This window comes from Marmota monax, unplaced genomic scaffold, assembly GCF_021218885.2.
Source record: "Marmota monax isolate L192 unplaced genomic scaffold, Marmota_monax_Labrador192_F-V1.1 WCK01_AAM20220418_F8-fsc00187, whole genome shotgun sequence".
In the NCBI taxonomy this organism is placed as follows: Eukaryota; Metazoa; Chordata; class Mammalia; order Rodentia; family Sciuridae; genus Marmota; species Marmota monax.
Genome location: NW_026694837.1, coordinates 709,705 through 731,048, shown reverse-complemented (window position 1 = coordinate 731,048; position 21,344 = coordinate 709,705). Strand labels below are relative to the sequence as shown.

Below are 21,344 nucleotides of genomic sequence, written 5' to 3'. Positions count from 1 at the left end.
TGAGGGAGACCAAACAGTGATTTCTCCGGCTGTTAACATTTTTTGGAGAGAAAAATACAAAGATGGTAGGTAGCCTTGTTGATATTTGCAAGTTGAAAACTCAGTGATATCATGATGATAACAACAACAAAAATCCAGGAATCAAAATTTAATGTCACCTCTCCTTTACCTTTTGGAGTAATGACACTTTTTTTCCACCCAGCTGTGAGGGAGGAGAAGAAACTGAGAGGCCAAGTTATCCAGGGCCAAAGATCCAGGAACGAGGGAGGCTGGGGCAGCACAGGGACTCAGAAAGATAGGAGGGCGGGAGCAAGGGGAGGGCCACATGTGCAAAGTGTCTGTACTGTCATATTGTGACACATGGAGACTGTTCAAAAGACAAAGATGTCCTAAGGGGATTTTTAGGCTGTCAGGCTTTGGGATGGGCAGTGTGACTCCCTACCCCCTGCCCCCCAGCATAAGAAACAAAACATAAAGTACTACATTCATTTGGGGGGGGGGGATTTGGGGAACCAGTCACAGCCAGCATATGTGAATGGGAAGGACCATATAAAGGCAAAATTCCAAAGCAAGACAAAACTGGGGTTCTCACATCCACAGTGGCTTTCTAGAAGACCCAGCCCACAGGTGGCTGATCCTCACTATCCCTTTGTCTCTTAAAATTTGTCTGCACCAGGTCCTTAGGGCACACTGGCTCAGAACTGGCACAGGGTTCTAGATGATGGGGAGAGGGCTTTCTGGGTGGGGTCCCCTCCGCTGTGCCTGGGCCCTCTAGCCAGATTTACATTTCAGTGGTGTCACCAGAGGAGGGACAGAGGGAGCTTAAGTCAGGGTGTCAGAGCTGTGCACAAGGCTCGCCTGTGGGGACCAGTGTGATAGATAGCGGTAGAGTGATGCTTTCGAGAGACTTGAGCTAAGACCTATGTCTACTTGTGGCTGTCCATGAATTGCCACATCTGGTGCAGAGGGGGACATAATAAAAAGCAGCTATTATCGTTTATTATTATTATTGCTGTAGAATTTCAGTTTATGAGAGGATGGGGAAGAAGAAGGCACTGGTGAAGACAAGATCAGCTCAAGGCAGATGTTTGGTGTTGGAAGTGAAGCCTGACACCCTAGAACTTTTCAGGTCTGAGAAGGATCCTGGAGAACTCAGAGGGTGGTGCTTACTCTTGGATTTCCCAAAGCATTAGGGGTCTACAGTTGCCTGGAAGCCATGCTTTGGGTGGGGCATCGTCCTCCCCAGGGGTATGGCAACTTTTCCTGATCAGATCATCTGGAGAATTCACATCCACCTCTGGCCACAGGCCAGGAACACTGGACGTGGCCTGACAGTCAGCAAGGAGATGTCAAATCTGTCCTGGGTACAAAGACCCAGGGGCTCACAAGTGGAAAGCAATTCCCAGACCTCTGTTTCCAGGCCCTGGTGAAAACAGAAAGACTAAAAAGACAAACAACAATTTGTGAGAAAGCAACAGACAACAGAAAACTCCAACTCCAACCCCAACAGATGCCCTAGCATACCCCCTGGCAGCACAGGCAGGGTCTGGAAAGGTCCATGGCACATGGTACCACAGGTGTTAACCATTATAGAAAGGATTCTGGACTTGTGGGGAGGATGAATTAAATGCCAAGCTCCTGTAGTTCTTTCCAGAAGAGGCCAGTAAATGATTCTTACTCCAAAGACAGGATTTGAATCTTGTGTCTGGGGCGGACTGGGCCACAGGACGCTGTGGGATGTCCTGCAGCCCCTTTTGCGTAGAGAGAATCACCCAGTGACTAGAACACTCTGATATATCTCAAAGGAATCCAGCAGCTTTTCCTGAAGGAGGAGGCATGTTCCACACGTAGCTCCTTCCTCAGGCTCTGAAGGGGATCCTCGTGAAGAACCATCTTTCCACTTAGCTCCACAATCCCCTTGTATATGGCCTGTTTGGAAGGATTTTACCCAACGATGATAACAACAGATGCGTTTTATTTTATTTTGAAGGCAAGAGAGACTTGGGCTATTACATGGCTGTGTTTAAAACATCAGTGGGATAAAGAATTCAGGCAACTCCAGCAAGCCTTTCATATATATTTCCAAGTATGAAGGGAGGTATGGATAATATAGACAAGTTCCAGGTCCAGATAATTTTCTAAATCTCCTAAAAGCCACAGTAAATTATCACTTAGGTCTTCAAATTTAGGTTTTCTTTGGTGTATACAATCTGTACCATGCAAACTCCCCACATGTTTATCAATAGGAGAGAGAGAGAGAGAGAGAGAGAGAGAGAGAGAGAGAGAGAGAGAGAGAGAGAGTGACTCTGAAAGGAGCCAGCTCAGAGGGAACAGCAGAAACACAGGAGCAAGCAGGCCAGACTTGGAGCCAGCAGGACAGAATGTGTTCCTGATTAGGAAGCAAGGCCTGGACTCTAGCGGTGGGGCGGTGGCGACCCCTTCTGGCCTGTCCTTAAGCAAAGAACACTGTTCTGCATCGTTCACCAGAACCCATATGTGTTTCCCATTAGGTTTTCCAGAAACTCATAAATGGTTGTAAAACCCATTGCGCTAATAGAAAGGACGACATCAGTGCTGACTGAAGCTATTAATACTAGCTGTAGTTTATGTAGCCGACGGAATCAGATTGATATCTATGTGCTTTTTATGGTTATTTCTGAGCATCAGGCCATAGATTAAGTTTCCTGAGGATGCTCAAACATTTGGAATGGTCTGATCAGGGGAGATTTTAACTTTATCCATCATCCAACCCAGCACTGCAGATCTGATGCTTTCCCAAGTCTTCCTCCCTTGGAAAACTCAGGCTGAAGCGATTTGATCACATTCATCTTGTTTCACCCTCAAATCGCCATATCTTTCATATATAAGAGCCATATGCAAATGTAAAGACAGCCATCCTGCCACCTCGACTCTAAATGATTACTGGCTTTGGTAATTCTGTGGCTATTCCAAACATTCTCTTCTAGTTGCCAGTTCTTTTATTTGTTGGAACAGTCCTCTACTTACTGTCCCCCATGGGCCAGGTTTGGTGGCCCTTGCTCCTCATGGAGTGTGAGGTCAGGATTCAGTGGTGGAGCTGGGGTTTGCTGAGTATATTTAGGAAACACATGGTAGTCATTCAGCGAATATCCATTGGTTTATGAACTGATTTGATCACAGTTTCCAAAATAACCTACCCATGTTTAAAAACTCAGTACCACATGCATTTTAAATAACGGATAATATTAAATGTGTAACACACGCAAGTCCAAGGGCCAAGACCACAGGGCCAGCTGCCTGGGCTGCAATCCTGGCTCTGCCACATGCTAGCTAGCATAGGCTGCTTGGCCTCTGTGCCTCGGTTTCCTCATCTGCAAAATGGAGATCACAACACAGCACATCTTATTGGGTTGCTGGGAGTAATACTTGAGTCCCTGCAGAGGACACAGAAAGGTGCCTGGCACACAGTAAGCTGTCATTATGTGTAAGGTGTGAATTGTATGAGAATCCAAGTGCACCCCCGCCCCCCAAAAAAAAGCAGGCTTTGCATTTCCTAAGCACTGACCTGGTCCTTTCCTTCTGGCTGTGCAGTCAGGACTGCATCTTGCCACTGTAAACCTTCCTCCTAACACTCGTGAATGGGACAACCTTGGTGGTTGTGGGTGACTGATGCAGAATTCCCCAGAAATGCTATGATCCCCTAGCTCAGAGCAGTTCCTGGTGCCCTCACCTACCCCCACAAACTACAATCTGGGGGCAGAAGTCATCTACTGAGAGTTTTAGTCGCACAGGTTTTACTGCAGGAGGCTTACATCTTCTAAAATTTGAAGTAAGAGGATGGCAAATTAAATGTGCAATTTTGTACTTCTGTTTCCTAAAATCTAGGAGGGGTCAGATTTTGTCAACCCCAAAGGAGAATTTGAAATAGTGTTTCTTTTTTGGCATGGCTAGATCAGATATTTTCACCATAGGGGGAAAATACCTTAACTTGAAAGTAAATTACATGCAAGAATCCACTCTCCCCTTCTTTGTTACTAATAAGAACCAGAACCCAGATTTTTTTTCTTCTTTCAGGGTAGCAATGTGCCCGCTGTAAAGTACTCATCTTCCCAGACTTCCAGATTTTCAGGAGGTGAAATGACCAAGTTCTGGCTAATAAGATGCAAGCAGAAATGTATCAATGTGGTTTGGGAGAATAGAGGATAGCTGGCACTTCCTGAAACCCAGATGTAATGTCTGGAAGCAAAGCAACCATCTTATCACATGAGGGTACAAGTCACACACTGAAGATGGAGAATCTTTAGTGATCTAAGAACTTAGATCCATAAACTCTTTAAGCAACTACATTTACTTGGAACTCTATCCTCTCTGGACTTCTTGTTATGTGAGAAAAGCAAATTCTTATTAAGAAGTAAACATTTATCAAGAGTACTTAGAACAGGGCATGGCACATAGTAAAATGCTTTATAGGCTTTTGCTATGTAAAATTAAATAAAGATTTGCTTTAGTCACTGTAATCAGGTTTCTATTATATGTAGCCAAACACAACTATCAATATGTATACGTATTCTGATATATCATTATTTAACTTTTATTTTAGCATTTTGCACAGGGTCTGCTACAGAATGAGTATTTGTTGAAAGAATGAGCTATTCAGTGGTGTTTCAAGAAAGATGCAAGACCCCCAAACCATGTGACTCTATATGTTCATGTAACTTATTATGGATGGCTCTTAGAGGATCCACAATAGTTCTCTGTCTTTGTATAAGTATAGCACATGGCTTCTTGGGAATGGAGGAAGGTATTCTATTTGTGTGTGTGGTCTGGGATGCCCTCCTGGGGGTCCCAGGCTTCTTATCATCAGAGCCAAAAGAGAAGCATAGGTTGCTACAACCTGCATTTCTCTGTCAAATGACACAGAACCGATGCAGGGCCAGTCCTGGGCAAAGTGTTGAGTAAAATGCATCTTGGGTAAAACGTATCTTGGTTACCTCCAGTGGAAGCAAAATGAGGGTAATTGTCAGAGCAAACATCAGTCAATGGTCATGTGACTATCAGAGTGGGTGCTGCAGGCCTGAGAAATCACATAGTGGAACCCTTTCCTCCCAGGAATATTCAAGAATGGAAGAGGTTCTGGACAAAAGCACAGAAAAACATATTTACTATGATCCAGATCATTAAATACTTCTTCCACCAGGGCTCCTAGAAAAATAATTTGCCCTCTGGCTTGTAGCTGAAAGAGCACTAGATGTTAGCCTTCTGTGTTTTCCCTTTTGACTCTTGGTGAAGTTTCAGCTTAACACCAGATATAATTTTCCTTGATTGTAGCTATAAAAACAAAGGTGAAAAGAAAAATACACTTAAGCAAACACCACAGATAGCCCACTGACCATCTCAGATGGTTCTCAATTACATTTTTATTTTAACCTTGAAGCTCAACTTCAAGGTTGAGTTTATAAAATCATTATGTGTGCTCAGAGGAAAGACAGTTTTAGTAACAGAATGTCATGAGCTTCATGGGAGGCCTGGGATGCTTCTGAGAAAGATAATCCATGGGCTTGGGTGAACCGTAGCTGGGGTCAGTCTTAACAGGTGGGCTTCCACAGGGAGCAGGAAGTACTTGGAAGAAATGCCCTCAGCACTCTCCTGACCTTGATGGTCAGGGTGGACCCATCCATCATCTCTCAGGTGAAGGAACAGGTAGGGTGGGAGCATCTTGAGGTGCCTGGGATATGATTCACCCATTCATCTAACACATATTAATTGAACACCTGTGCTGGGCTGGGTCAGGTGCTGATCTGGGCCCTGGGGATAATGATGATGAGAGAGACATACCCGTGGAGACAGCGGCCCACACCTGTTCCTCAGAGAATCATCCCGAGCCAGCAGCATCCGGATCACCTGGGTGCTTTCAAGCTCTCTGCTTTTTAACCACACCCCTTGGGAGACAGAATATGCTGCCCCAAAATATAAAGGATGATTGTGTTGAAGACAGTTAAAAAGATGCAGATGCAGGAAAGCTCTCTGCCTTCCTCCATTTGTCTAAAAGCAGGATGTAGATTCACAGAGGCAGAAGGTAGAGAATGAAGGTTAACCACTGAGGACATTCAGCCGACAGAGCCTGGGGATGGCACCAGAGGAGCCTACATGAATAAGTTTTACCAACCAGCCTTTATCTGCCATTTATTTGCCTTCTCATAAATGGCTGCCCTGGAGACACAAAGTCCTTCTGTCTTGTCACCTTTCTAGAAGTGTAAAAGTATCCTATGTTGAAGATGCCATGGAAGCTGGAATTCAAAGCCACTTTGTTGGTCTGATTGCAAGACGAAGAGAAGAGCTGTTCATGCTGAAGTCCTAGATGTGTGTGTGTGTGTGTGCTCTGTTCACCATGCTGCTCGGGCTCACCCATACACACCTGTGTGCCCGGGAGCCTTCCTGAGTGACAAGGAAGGACTGTAAAGGACTGTAAAGGAAGCCAAGGACCGTAAAGAAAGCCGAGGGTTTCAAAGTCAAGGTCCTGTGTGGTGACTTTTCTCCCCCCAAATTATCCTCCTTGATAAATTCAGAATACTAGACGGGATTCTACCCCAATTTTGACTCTGGTGTTTTAGTAAGAGCTGTTTGTAGCAAAAAGTTTAAGAGCCGAGCAGTGCCTGCTGTGTCCTGGCTCCATCCCTGGCTCCACAGTGCCTGGTGAACAACATCCACAGTCCTCAGTGTGCCCACCTGAGAAATGGACACAGGGCTGCTCATCCTGTCTGGACAACATAGTGACAAATTTGCCAGGGAGAGTTTATAAATGAGGGTGTTGGAAGCTTTAACTTGAAGGTCCTGCAGACTACTTGGATTTCACATTTATCATGTTCAGCTCCAACTCTTCTAAAAGCTAGAGGAGTTCATTCTGCAGGATAATTTATCCAGAGCCATTTTCCATCAACAGTCTGCAGAAACAAGGGGAAAATCCTTCCTTGAGGCTATGTCCTGGTCATGGACAAGAGCTCATGAGTGCTGTCATCATACAAACCAGCTATGATCCTCCCAACTCACACACACCATGATCAACCCACATTCACCATGATCAACCCCCACACACCATGACCAGCCCCCACACACCATGACAGCCCACACACACCATGACCAGGCCACACACACCATGAAATGAAGACACACACGCATAGCACTTCGCTAACCACAACACCATCGTCCTCAACAGTAAAGCTGTGAGACCCATGTTTTGTCCCAACAGTAATAGAATTTTGCATTTACATTTTTCACAGATTAATTGACCTAGGAGCCTATTCTTTAAGGAGGTAGGCAATGGCCTTTGCTAATACATAGAAACATTGAAACACACACACGAAATGCATAAGTGAGAGAGGGAGAGTGACTGAGCTCCCATGTGTGTACTGCACAAAAACAAGAGGTGTCAGTTGCACAGATGAGGTAACGGTAGCCAGAGGTGAAAGAGCATTTAACTTGTGTGCAAATGACTCATTTAATGCTCCTTTATTCCCTTGGTCTCTATCTGAGTCCAGGCCAGGCCAGGAGCGCTCATTCTGGTCAGACAGCGGGAAATTCCACCACATGGAATGGTGTTGGTGGTCTCGGCTCTGCTGCAGTCGGAGCCCACACAGCAAAATTCCACTAATGAATGCGCCCACCCACGCAGGACCCATCACCCCCTACCCCTCCTCCTGCCCTGCGCCTGCCCCCTTCGACACACCACACCGCCACCAACCGCCTTCCTTACGACTGCCCAAGGATTCCTTTCAGGAGCAAAATTTGTGAAATTATAAATTGCAAGCATCCCCCTCAACAATGAACCAAAGCAGAGACCCTCTGGAGGAATCCCAGCTCTGGGAGGCGCCAGAGGAAGCACTGGCCCCTCCCCTCCCTCTTGCTCTTAGCCTCAAGGACCCTGGGGAGGTGGAGGGGGGAAGGCTAAGACCACGGTATACAACCTGGGAGGTGGGTCCCACCCAGCCTAGGTTATTTGTTTTTCTTTGCAAGAATGCTAATCAAAGCAAAATTTTAACCCAACCAACCAACCAATGAAATACCCAGAGTCATTTCTTGGCACGCAGGGATTGCCAAGGGAAGGCGCCTGAAGGTTCCTTTGTGGACAGAGGCATTTTTGAAAAAGATCGTCATGGTTGCTTTATGAGGAAGTGGCAAGACAGCCATGTTACCCCCAGCCTGGGGTCAGCCTGCCCACCCTGGAGCCCTAATAGAGCAGCCCACTGCAGCCTCAGGTACTCTTCCCCAGGCCGGGAACCAGCTGTCCTGAGCTGGCACACAACTGTCCTCCAAAAGAAGCAGTGGGTGTCTCCAACAGAACAGATGTGGGGGCCCAGCCCGCCCCGTGACTTCTGCTTCTGAGGGTGCTCCAGGCTGATCACAGATCACATTCCTACTGCTCTTAGCATATCACCTTGGCTTTCTCATCAGGTCCCCAGGATCATGAGGCTGAATGAGCAGGGATTGTGACCATCCCCTTGGAAAGGCCAGGCCTCCAGACAGGGCCACAGTGACATGGGGAGGGGAGGGAGAAAGAGAAGGCTTTAAGCCCTTTGCTATTGAAGTGGCTTGGAATAATAAACACACACACTTTCCTTTAAACGTGGCTCACCACATCCTGGGGATCTGGCAAAAAGCACTCCACCTAACCCCCACCCCTCCAGCCCTCACCCCCAACAGCAGGCGGCTTTCATGACGCTCTGGGGGAAGGCACGCGGCCTTTGATAATAAGGGGCTCGTTAGTTCTGGGCTAACGGCCCTCCCAGGCCACTGGGATCCTTTCAAACACTTTTCTATTTCAGGTCAGGGAAGTTTGTAAATGTAAAGACGAGGTGGTGGAGGTGGGAGAGGAAAGAGAGAAAGAGGTGGTTGGGGGCAGCTTGTTACGGGCAGCCAGGGACATCTGGAGGGTCCATAGGCCTGGTGGACATACCCTTCCTTTGGTGTAGGAAACAGTTAATGAAAGGTGGCTTTGAGTCACTGAAGGAGACCTGGACACTTTGGGAACTTAGATAAAAGTGAGTCCCTGCCTGAAGATGCTTGGAAATCCGCACTCCTTATGATTAGCTTCTCTAGAGCTGATTCTTCTTCCGGCCAGAAGAGGGCAGCACATGCTTCCGCATTACAGGGAAAGCTGGGCCTCCAGACACTAAGGGTGGACCACAGATTATTTGGAGGAGAATTTATGAAATTAATAGCAGCAGCAGCAGCAGCAATAGCTATCACATATTGGTGCCTACTGTGTACCAGGAACTAAATGCTTTATACACATAGGTGCATTAAGTAACATGACAATGTTACAAGGCACTATTATAATCCCCATATTCAAATGAGGAGGCAAAGGTATACAGAAATAGAGAACTTGCTATTGTAGCCTAGTGTTGACTAAAACAGAAGGTGGCAAATTTCAATCCAGGAGCCAAATCCAAACCACTCTGTACTTTTATGGTACCCTCAAGCTAAGAATTTTTTTTTTTACATGTTTGGATAGTTGAAAATATGTCAAAAGAAGAATAATATTTTGTGATATATAAAAATGATGTGAAGTTTGGTGACTATAGATTGAGCTTTATTGGAATGCAGCCTTGCCTGCTTTAGGGCTCCACAGCAGAGCTGAGCAGAATGGAGCAGGGTGGTTAGTCCTGTGCAGCCCTCAAGTTCCAAGATATTTATTATGTGACCCTTTACAGCAAAATCTCACTAGCCCCTGACCTGAGAGGTAAAAGCCACTTGTTTCCAGGCAAGAGGCCAGAGGGCAAGGTTCACACTTCAGTGTATATGAAGTCAGTACAGCTATTCCAGAGAGATCTGGAAGCACTGAAGGCCTTGGTTTCCTTTCTTTCCAATAGGTAGGGCAAGGTGACGCAGAAGGGAGGTTTGATGTTTCCTTTGAGGAGTTTCAAGAAAGGAATGCAATGTTAGATCAGGAAAGACCATAGGAATCGCTACCATATTTCATGGAGTCTAAGATGTATATTTTTTTCAAACTTTGACATCTTTGGACTCAGGCTGTGCCTTACAATCAAAATTTTGGCGTTTAAGTGAAAGCGCTTATTGTTTAAGCATAATTTGTTTCTCAGCGGTATTTAAAATAATAGCATCTTACAGTGGATGACATCTTAGATCAGGCTGTTCCTGCCTCCTCTATCAGTTCAGCCTCTTTTTGTCTCTTCGAATAATGGGAGACTTGTGTCTTTCGTTGGTAGAGCACTGAATTGTAAACTCCTTATATCAAGCTGAAGTCTGCAAGCCTCAATTCTCTAGGCATCAAAGGAGGACTGTCTTGCTTAATAGATTACATCAGAGATTAATATTTGACTTACTCAGAGATTTCATTAAAAGGGAGAGAGGGGTGTGTGCCGGGAAGGAGGTGCTTTGGGATGGAGGAGTGGTGGAGGCTGTTGGAGGAGTGGGTCTGTTGGGGAGGTCCAGAGGTGACCAAGTGTGGGACACAGGTGACCAAGTATGGTCACAAACCATTGAGTGAAATAAAGACCCCAGTGCGACAGACAGATGCCTTTGCCCCCAGCATGGCCTCTGCAGGGGGACCTTGAAGACAAAGAGGGTGATTTGAAGATGTCTTGAATGGAGCAAGGGGCCAGGGAAGGTACAAGGAAGGCAGCTACGGCTGGTTGGCTTTTGCCAATTTTCTGTGGGCGTGGGGGGCTAAGGAAGGGGAAAAACAGAGGCAGGATGGCAGAACTGCTCTGCTGATAACCGGCCCAATGCCCTACTTCAGTCACATCCCCATCGAGTGGGAATGAGCAACGGGGTTATGACAGGAGCCCAGGCAGCTTCCTTCAACAACCCCAGGACTTCAGGGCTATGTGGCCATGACCGTCAATTTTCTCAGCACGAACTCAGGGGTCACTGCTTGCTTCCAGATCCCAGGAACTAGAGTTGCTGATGCAAACCTCAGGAAGCGGGGAACCATATTTGGAAACTCAACAGCGACTGCTCAGAGTCCTGGGTGGTGAATGGTTTTGTGACCAGAGATCAGAAGCAGAGGTGGGGCCCTCTACAGTGGTGGCCATGTGTGGACTTAGATTTGAGAGGACTGGGGAGCAGGGGGCTCAACTCCAATTGGGTGCTCTTCATGTGGGAACATGTGTCCTGGATTTTCTGGTACAGTACCTATTTCTTACTATTTTATTATTTTCAATGAAGGCAATCTGTAGACATCTGATGTTCTACATTTTGGAGATTGTAGCCACTGTGGTTATAACTAACACAGGGAAAATACTAGACATACAATACTGTGTCCAGCATATCACAGGCACCAAAGAGGGTTTGGAGGACTTCATTTAGGAAGTTAGATGCACTCTCTTAGGACAAGTATTTTAGAAAGAGTATATCACGATATCACAGAGCATCCCGGGCTGAACTCAGTACAGCCTTGGGAGTGGGAAGGAGCAAGCACACCTTTGCAAAGGCACACAGGAGCTCATCAGCTGTGATAAAAAGATACAGCACAGCTGTGTGGACAGAGAGGAGCAGGAAATTGATGCCACAGGCTGAGGGTGCAGCAAGGTTTCGTGGGTCTTCAAGAGAAGATGGGGACAAAAAGAAGCAAATGGGTTTTAGGAGCAGAGATGGTGGGGGGCGGTGCAGCTCAAAGACAGGCCTGTGGGGAAGAGAGGGAAAGAGTCACAGAAAGCATGAAGCCAGAGGGCCTGGAGTGTACCCCAGCCGGGAAAGGAAGTCACAGAAAGGAGCCAAATAAAATGGAAATAACAGTTGCTCTGCGCCTGCAGCTCAAGTCAGGAATATTTGTTATTCTATTGGGAGGTCGGTTTGTTTTTATCTTCTGGGCGAACCTATGGGGGCCCATTTTGCTCGTCTGCTTGACAGTTCTGAGCTGCCCTGGTGGCCCGCCATGTGCATCAGGCACTATGGCCTTTGGAGCTGCGGGTCCTGGGTTCACACCCCCAGCTCTGTTTTATGGTCTCCCCATGTTTTTCTTTCTCACTTCCTTCTAGTGGATGTTGCTCTGCTGTGCTGTCCACATCCCTATGAGGAGCCATAAAGCCTCTGGAACAAGTGGGGTATAAATTTAACAGAAGGGAGGCCCCCAAGACAGAGGAACACAGAGGTAGAAATGAGAGAGAAAAGTGGATTTGACAGGGGACGAGAAGAGGGATCTCAAAGGAAGCCTTGGAAAAGAAAAATCATTCGACTGGGAAGAACACATTCAGTACAGATTTGTGGTCCAGGCAGCCGGAGAAACCTGGGAAAGCGCAAGCCTGAGATAGCAGGTGGTGAGTGGATTGGACACAGGGATTGGGATCTTTTAGACCCCTCAGCAGAGGAAAAAAGAGGCCCCCCTCCCCCAAAGTGCACATGTGCAAAGGATACAAGATAGCAAGTGAGGACAGAGGAGGAGAAATTCTGGTCTCAAGCTGACATGTACACAGGCTCACTTCCTCACAGCCAGAAAGAAAGTGGGACAAAAACACATGACAATGTGACACTTTACCAGAAACAAAGATGGAGATGCTGGGCAGGAATGTCAACTGTGTCTGAGGGGAACGTGATCCAGGTGGAGGAAATGAAAAGGGACTTCCTAATGAGCTAATAAGCATACAGAATGAAAGCTGTGCCTCCCATCCATTTGTTAATTGCCTGCAACTTGCGATATGCATAAAACGGGAAATAGAACATGAGAATTGCTAGGACGAAGAATAAGAAAAAGGAGATTATGAAAAATAAAGTAAAATATATTATTTTTTTCCTAAATGATGGTAGCTAGCTAAAATGAATTTCTTGAAAGCCTAGATCTTTATTTTGCAGAGGGTTTTTTTTTTTTTTTTTTTTTTTTTGGCGGGGAGGGGGATGTAGTGATGGTAGTACCAAGGACTGGGGATTGAACTCGGGAGTACTTCACCACTGAGCCTCATCTTCGACCCTATTTTGTATTTTATTTAGAGGCAGGGTCTCACTGAGTTGCTTGGTGCCTTGCTATCGCTGAGGCTGGTTTTGAACTTTCGATCCTCCTGTCTCAGCCTCCACAGGTGCTGGGATTACCATGCCTGGCTTGGCAGAGGTTTTGAATAGTCTGTTCTGACTGCAGTTTGAGGATAAGAAATGCAAATTGTAAAGTGAGTATTCAGAGGCAGAAGCCTAGATTTTCTTAGCTGATGACAGAGAATAGAGGGGGACATGCTTTCCCAGGTTCCTCAGAGTAGAAAAGAAAATTCTCCAGGAAGAGAGAGACCCTGGAGCCAGACTGGTGCCCCGGGCAGGGCACCTGTGTGGTGGGAAGGGAGGAGATGCCGAGCTGCTGTGTTCTGCCCATCCTGGGCCACCTGGGGTCTCTGGGCCAAGGTGGGAACTCAGAGGAGGGTACAAGGAGCAGGGGCTGGAGTCAAGGGGGGTTTCACAGTGAGAGACACTTGCAGAGACAGTGAGAGGACACTCAAAATGAAGGGCCGTGGCACTGCCGAAGGTGGATGCTCAGGCCATTGCTGGACTCTGCCATGTGATTGGCCCTGATTCCATGCTCAGCTGGGGCTCTCTCCAGCTCTGTAGAATCAGAGCAGTGGGCTGATGCATATGAGAAAGGCAGGCGGAGAAGGATAGCAAGGACAGGTCCAGGAAGCTACTCACAACAGGCAGACGTCTCCTGGGCCTTCTGCACAGTGTTCTATACCAGGGATAAATAACTCCGTTGCCTTTTATAAAAAGCTTTCTTCTCCATCTTCACGACACCTTTCTCCTTCCTCACTAACTAGTTGTTCTAAACCTTCCTCTCTGATTCTTCTCCCTCTGCCCTCCCTGAAACGTGGGGATCCTTGTGTGTTATTGACTTGAGCGCTCTTCTCATTCATTCGTGGCCTCAGTTGTCTAAAGATGTGTGACACCTCAAACCACATGGTCATCCTCAGCCTCTCTTCTTCGATACACCTGTTTGCCCTAGATGACAGCTCAGATCCACAGCTGGTCTTTGGAGGTGCTGGTGGACGTTATTCCAAGGGAACCTCTATGGTACATACAGATATTATCCTCATGTCACAGGTGGAGAAGCCGAGGCCTAGGAGATCAAAGTCACTTCCCTACAAGAGGCAAAGCTGAAGCTAACCCAGGCAGCCGGCTCCAGTCTGCAGGTCACCCTCAACAGTCACCTGCCTCTGCACATTGGAAATGCAGCCCGTTCAGAGACTCCATTCTCATCTCTCCCCCGAGGCCAAATCTGGGGGTGCAAGACCTCAAATGATAAAAAAGATGAAGCAACCTGCCCACGCAGCAGTGGTCTTGTGACTCCAGCAATCAAAGTCCAGGCCACGTTTATGTGGAGTGAAGAGCAAATTAGAGAAAGAATTAGAGAAGGGCCTGGAGGCATTGTAGGGTCACAGTGAACCAAGGGGACCTGGATTTGGTGATTACGGAAGGAGGAGGCGGCACAGGGACGGGTCCCCAAACAGCACAGAAGTCGGACTCAGGACCAAGAGCAATTCTGAGGTGCTGAGGGTGTACAGTCAGGGCCGGGCCACAGGCACCAAGGATGGGGAATACAGGGGGGTTGAAAAGTAGAAAAGAGGCTGATTGGGTGGGAGATCTGGAAGTGCTGGCTGTGGGGTGAGTGGGAAGGAAGAGCCTTAGCAGTAGTTTTTTTGTTGTTATTGTTATTCTTTTTAGTTATACATGACAGTAGAGTCTATATTGATGTATTTATACAGATATGGAGTCTTTTTATTCTAATTAGGATCCCAGTCTTGTGGCTGTACATGATGTGGAGTTTCACTGGTCGTGCATTCATATGTGAACATAGGAAAGTTCTGTCCAGTTCAGTCCACCGTCTTTCCTATTCCCACCCCCTCTCCCTTCCCTTCATTCTCCTTTGTCTAATCCACTGAATTTCTATTCTGTCTGCCCCCTTAATGTGTGTTAGCATCCGTGCATCAGAAAGACCATTCGACCTTTGGATTGGGAGGATTGGCTTAGTTCACTTAGCATGATAGTCTCCAGATTCTTTCACTTACTGGCAACTGCCATAATTTCATTCTTCTTTATGGCTGAGTAGTACTCCATTTCATATAGACACCACATTTTCTTTATCCATTCATCTATTGAAGGACACCTAGGTTGGTTTCATATCTTAGCTATTATAAATTGAGCCACTATAAACATTGATGTGGCTGCATCACTGTGGTATGCTGATTTTAAGTCCTTTGAGTGGTAGGGGCAAATGGTGGTTCCATTCCTAGTTTTTTGAGGAATCTCCATAGGTTAACAGTAGTTTTTAATTAAAAACAGTAGTTTTTAGTAATGCACTGTGCACATTTGTCCCATTTTTACAATAACAACAATTATTGAAATTAGCATTTAATGAATATTTTCTAGGAGCCAGGCACTGTGCTAAAGGATCTACATGCACTGACTTATAAAATGAATGCATCTGCATTACACACCACAGGGTACGTTCCAAGCCCCCTGCAGATCCCAGCCCCTCTTTCGGATCTCCATTCCAGCTTTTCCTCACCCTCCCCACATTCCACACCTTGGATATGCTGTTAATTGCCTTATTTGGCAGACAAATTGAAGGCATCATTATGTCCATTTTACAGATGTAGAAACAGAAGCTTGGAGGTAATATGCCTCTCAGGCACAATTGTGCAGGTAGAAGGTCTGCAATTCAGACCTGAGATGGTAACTACACGTTGGCATGTTCTCCAGCCCCCATGGACAGTTGGTTCTTTGAGGACAATAACTGTCTCATTCATCTCCACTGCTCCAGAGCCTGGCACACAAGTGCCCTTTAAAATGAGTTCAGACCTGTGGCCACTCCCAGCAAGCTGTATTAGTTGAATGAATAAATGAGTGACTGCAAGTACAAACTAACTGGTAGCTCTTTTGAGAACGAGCAAGGGGTGGCTCCCACAGGTGAGCTCTGGTTCCTGGAGGTGGGGACTCTGAAGGCCTAGTGGAATGGGAATTTTGAATGGCAGCTCCTATAGCCACAGTGGGAATAAAGAATGATCCACCCCAGAAAACAATGTTACAGTGTTGGCTTTTTTCCTGTTTTTGTATTGACAGGACAGGAAAAGGCCAGGGTAGACATGGGGACTGTATTGGGGAACTCTCTGTTCCGAAGGAAGAAAACAAATTAACATCACAAGAGGGACAATCTGACTTAAGGGTGTTGGAGAATTAGATGTAAAGCTGAAGATCCAGAAAGAGAAATGGCCAAGTGGGGTATGTAGGAAAGCCTGCCAAAGCAGGCTCGGGTGCCCGCTGATGCCCTGGCAGGGATCCCGGGGAGGCTTCTGGCCACAGAGCACCGACATGGCAGAGAGGGTTGTGGACGGTCTCCCAGGGCAAGCGTCCTGTGGGTTGGGACCATGGAGACGGCCTGGGCTCCCTTGTAGGACTGCTGCTCTCCCACAGGACGGGCCCCAAAGGAGCCGTGGCCTCTGGTTTGCTAGGATAAGAGCTTTTGGACCCTGTGGATCACAACTCAGGGGTGCAGATGGGAAGAAGGAAAAATCAAGGAGATGTGGAGGAGGGGTAAGCGAGCCACGGTGACTGCAGGTGGGGCATCTTGTTCAGAGGAGGAGGAGAGGAATGGTGTCTGGGAGCCAGGCTCTGGGGAGCAGAAATGTCAGAGCTTTGAAATGTGCAAACAAGTTAGGAGAAGATGGAGTCACAAGGGCAAAACCCGGGACAGAGAAATACAGGGTGAAACAGAAGAAGGGGAGCAATGAAAATTGGAGAGTACTGAGTTTATAGGAAACTGATACTCGGTCTTCTGTGGCAACTGTTGCTTTGGCTTTGGGGATAAGAGAACTGTAAATATGGATAATATGTAAATACCATTTATAATTTTAAAAATCTGGGAGTCTCAAATGAGATCATCTTTCTGAGGGCACTCTGACAAGTATGAAGGAAGATGTTTGTGGCTGAGATGAAAGGCCGCTGGATGTGGAATCTGAAAACCAGAAGCCAAGAGCCAGCTCTGGGCCCTGGGGAGAGGGCAAGCCAGGGGTCCCCTCTTGCTTGCCTCTGGCTCCTCAGCCAGCAAAGTGGCAATAACTCTTCTTTCCCATGATGGCTCTGAGGGCCTCTGAGAATTTGCTAGGGCAGCCACAACAAGTTCACCAACTGGGTGACTTAAAATAGCCAGATTGTCCCCATATGGGTCTGGAGAACAGAGTCAAAAAAAAAAAAAAAAAATCCAGTGTCAGCAGGTGTCCTTCCTGCTTCTTCTAGCTCCTGGCTCAGCGTTCCAATCTCTCCTTCTGTCTTTTCTTCTTCTCAAGAGGACACCAGATATTGGATGACCCTCTCTTGACATCCTTAACTAGTTACATAGGGAAAGACCCTATTTCCAAATAAGGTGACAATCTTATTTGGAATAAAGTCCCAGGTGGACATGAATTTGGAGAAGATACTGACCCACTACAGGACCCAAATAGCAATGAAGCAAGAGCAGAGTATATTGAAAATATTTGCCACATGCTTCTTTTTGTCCCCTAAGAGGGTCACTCTCCTTATATGGCCTCTACCTTGCACATCTTATGGCTGCCATTGCTCACAGGGTGTGTTCTAAGCCCTCTGTGAGCCCCAGCCACTCGTCCAGGTCTCTGTGCTGGCTTTTCCTCACCCTCCCACATTCTCCATGCTGTAGCCTCATCTGATTCTTCCCTATTTTTTTTTTTTTCTGTTACCAGGGATTGAACCCAGGGGCACTTAACCACTTTGCCACATCTCCAGCCCTTATGGTATTTTGTTTAGAGACAGGGTCTCATTGAGTTACTCAGGGCTAAATTGCAGAAGCTGGCTTTGAACTTGCAATTCTCCTGCCTCAGCCTCCCAAGCCTTTGGGATTACAGACGTGCATCACCAGGACCAGCTTTCCCCTAATCTTTATGACCCAGTTGAATCTGCTTTGAGAAGCTTTCTCAAAGGACCTTGGATAAAGTCTTCTTACTCCAAACTCCTTTGACAGGAATCGTATTTTCCTTTCATCAGGCACTGAATTAGCTCTTCCGACCCGACCCCTCTATTAAGCCATAATATACCTCTTATTTTCTTATTTGACATTTTCTGACTTAAAGCCTCTTCCTGCACCAGTCAGGCACAACAGATTGGAAAAGTATCTCTTTCTTCTTCAAACCCCCAGAAACTAATTCTGTGTTTGGCACAATCTAGCCGGTCAGTCACTGTCACTGAGGTATTTAATTCTGATCCTACCGGTCCTGCTCCTGCTGACGCTTCTTCGGCTGCCTCTCCTGGCCACGTGGTCAACCCGCCTCCCTCGACCACCTGTCATGGTCCACTGTGAGTCTTTTGCTCACTTGTTCACAAAAGGCCACATGATGCTTCCTCTGCTTGCCTTTAAGCTGCACTCCGGGGGTCTGGCTCATTCTCCCATTTGGGGGGCAGAGGAGCTCTCCCGTCCGTCCTTTGCTTGGTGCCTAACGCTGGTCTCCGAGAGCTGCACATGCGCATTCAAATGGCTTCAGCTAACCCTTAAAGGACGGGGCCAAATGAGGGATAAAAATTGCTGTGAACTTAAGTGAGGCTCAGACCCCACTAAGAAGGCCCCATGAGAGAACCAGGTCCCAGGTTCTGGAGCTGATGGCAGAAAGCAAGGGCCTGATGGGGAAGGGCCAGGCTTTGAGGAGTGCCTCCCAGCAGCCTCAGCAGCAGCAGTGAAGGGAGGGTGCAGAGGGCTGGCCCCGGCCCCACCCCCATGACCTCTAATCAACCTCTAAGACAATTTTCAGGGACCAGGCACAAGTGGGGAGATGTTCGAAACACAGGAAGGATCACTCCTGTGGGACAGATATGTAGTACTAAGGACTTTTGGGTGCAATATGCTGTGCCTTAAGGAGAACAGCATCCCTCCCTCTGAGTCAGCAAGAAGGCCCACTGGCCTTTCCCCTGCACTGGCCAGATGGCAGGATCTAGGACCTCCCATGGCCCCTGTGTCAAGATGACCAACAGCACTGGTTCCAGATGCTTCCTTGGCCTGAGTATCTGACATGCCCATGGGTAAACTGAAGGTGCCCTGGGCAGGAAACAGACACCCCCAGGGCTCTGGTGGAAGGGAGTCACTCACCAGCATTATTTTGCTGCTTGGTGTTTTTGATGTAGGCAGAGAACTTGGAGAAGATGTCAATGCCTGCCGTGTTGGACTCCCGGTGTTTCGCAGCCAGTTTGGGGTACCTGGAATGGAAGACGCAGTGTTCTGTGAACCAATGAGATTGGGAACTCTTTTAAGGGTGAAGCCCTGTCACAATGAACAGCATTCTCCTGTCTAGCTATTCGTCTTTTGGAGGTTTACAGCCATCATGCCGGAGATGGGTGCTCAGCCCTTGTTCACAGTAAGGAAACCAGAGGTTGGTGAGGTGCCGAGTTGCTGGGGAGACACTGTTGGGCAAGGAACCAGAATGCCACTCAGAGGTCTCAGGCCCTGTCCTCATTCTGGGCCCAATGATGAGGCACTGGTGAAAATCCTCTAATCAAAATGACTGGGCTCACCAGGTAGGGTCCCTACATTTCCCGTATCCACACTAAAGTATCTAGCCACTGCCAGGCCTGCCATCATAACCCCACCTGTGCAGAGCACAGAGATGCCTGGCACCCTAGCCCTCGAAGCCTTTCGCCAAAGGAAAATGCCCACAGCCTGCTCCTGAAATGTCCTCCACACATCTACTATTTGTGTATAGTAATAAGATGTAGTGGATACATATAAAGGATCAGAACAGTACCCAGCCTTATCAGCAGGACATTCATTATCAAGGGTTTTTATTTCCAGGCACAGAGATAGATTTACAATGACCTAGTCCCTCTGATCCTTGAACCATCTTTCACTTTCTTTCCAAAAACAGAAGCATCAAGTGGTGGGCTGGACCTACGACCGCTGGCCTTGAGACAGAACAAGGTAAGACTGCTAATGTGGGAATATGCGGCTTTGACCCAGTAGCACCATCAGCCCGAGTAACTCTAATTTAAAATGATATTTCCCAAACACTTGCATGTGGATGGCCAGGCCGGGGTGGGAGGGGATAGGGGACAGTTGCCTGGTGATCCTTATTAATTAATGTGAATTTTTGTGATCTCTGGGTGAATCACTTTTGACTGTAAGCTGGTTGGTTCCTTTATGTCTAAAGAGTGAAATACATGTTTTTTAGTTTGGTTTAAAATTTTTTTTAAAGAGAGAGAGAGAAGAGAGAGAGAGAGAATTTTTTAATATTTATTTTTCAGTTTTCGGTGGACACAACATCTTTATTTTATTTGTATGTGGTGCTGAGGATCGAACCCAGTGCCCCGTGCATGCCAGGCGAGCGCATTATCGCTTGAGCCACATCCCCAGTCCCTGGTTTAAATATTTTTAACCAAAACAACTCTTTAAAAATCAGTTCTCCCCGCCCCCCATTTTGCTCCTCAAATGGCTTATTATCTAGGACAGTGCACTCTTGGGGCCATAGGATGTGACTATTTAATTTCAGAGATATTGCAATTGGAAGAGTCCTCAGAAACTCATCAGATCCAGCTCTTGGCCATCAGGCAGGTATTGAAGGCACTATTTTCCTCATATGACAGTACAGGCAATTGAAGACTTAGCAAATAAAGAATGGAGAGGCGTGGAGAACTTGGTTTCCCTGCCCTGGAGCAGTGGCCCTCACACTCGATCACTGTGCTACTCTGACAACAGTAAAAAGTAACTTGCACTGAGAGCCTACTATATGCTGGGTGCTGTTCTGATCCTTTATATGTATCCACCAGTCATTCCTCATAAGAATCCTATTGGTACTATTGTTATTCTTTTCCCACATGAAGAAACTGGAAGGTTTAGCAATTTGCCTGAGGTCATGTGGCTAGTTGGCAGAGCCAGGATCTCAACCCAGGCAGTTTTGCTGTGGAAGTCTAGTTCCTAACTTCCATGTTCTGTGAGCCTTTATCCACTATGTGCTTTCCCCTCTAAAGCCACTAAGGCCTTAAGACTGGGGCTGAGCACAGCGCTGAACTCTCCCCATCCACCAGAAGAGGGCGCTCTGCACAGTCCGCATCTGCCTGTGTTCCTTGGTATCCAGTACAGTATTGGGAATTATCTGATTCTTCTGCTGTGGCTGAGGGCATGAAGCAAACTTTCCTGCAAGATTCTGGATAATCTGCCAAGATGTGGCAATTGTAATTATTGGCCTTCTTACATAGAATCCAGCTTGTTATTAGAATTGATAGATTTAAATTATTAAGTGTTCTTTGTCACTGATGATCTAAAGAGAAAATACATTTCAGTGGACAGCCTGTTTGGGTTTATTTTGTTTTGCTCTATGTCATCATTTAGTGAAAATCCAATACTCTGACCATGTCTTCATAACCAGGGTAGACTGAATGGGACA

The 21,344-nt window shown here is 46.9% G+C and overlaps 1 protein-coding gene across 2 annotated transcripts in view; it reads right to left on the bottom strand.

Annotated features, from left to right (window-relative positions):
* The window catches only part of Clic5 (chloride intracellular channel 5), a 153,838-nt gene that overhangs the window by 15,495 nt on the left and 116,999 nt on the right, over positions 1-21,344 (bottom strand). For both annotated transcript variants that reach the window (XM_046426153.2, XM_046426154.2), the window contains exon 4: positions 19,058-19,164. In XM_046426153.2, the coding sequence (XP_046282109.1) occupies positions 19,058-19,164 (107 nt within the window). The remainder of the gene's footprint in view (positions 1-19,057; positions 19,165-21,344) is intronic.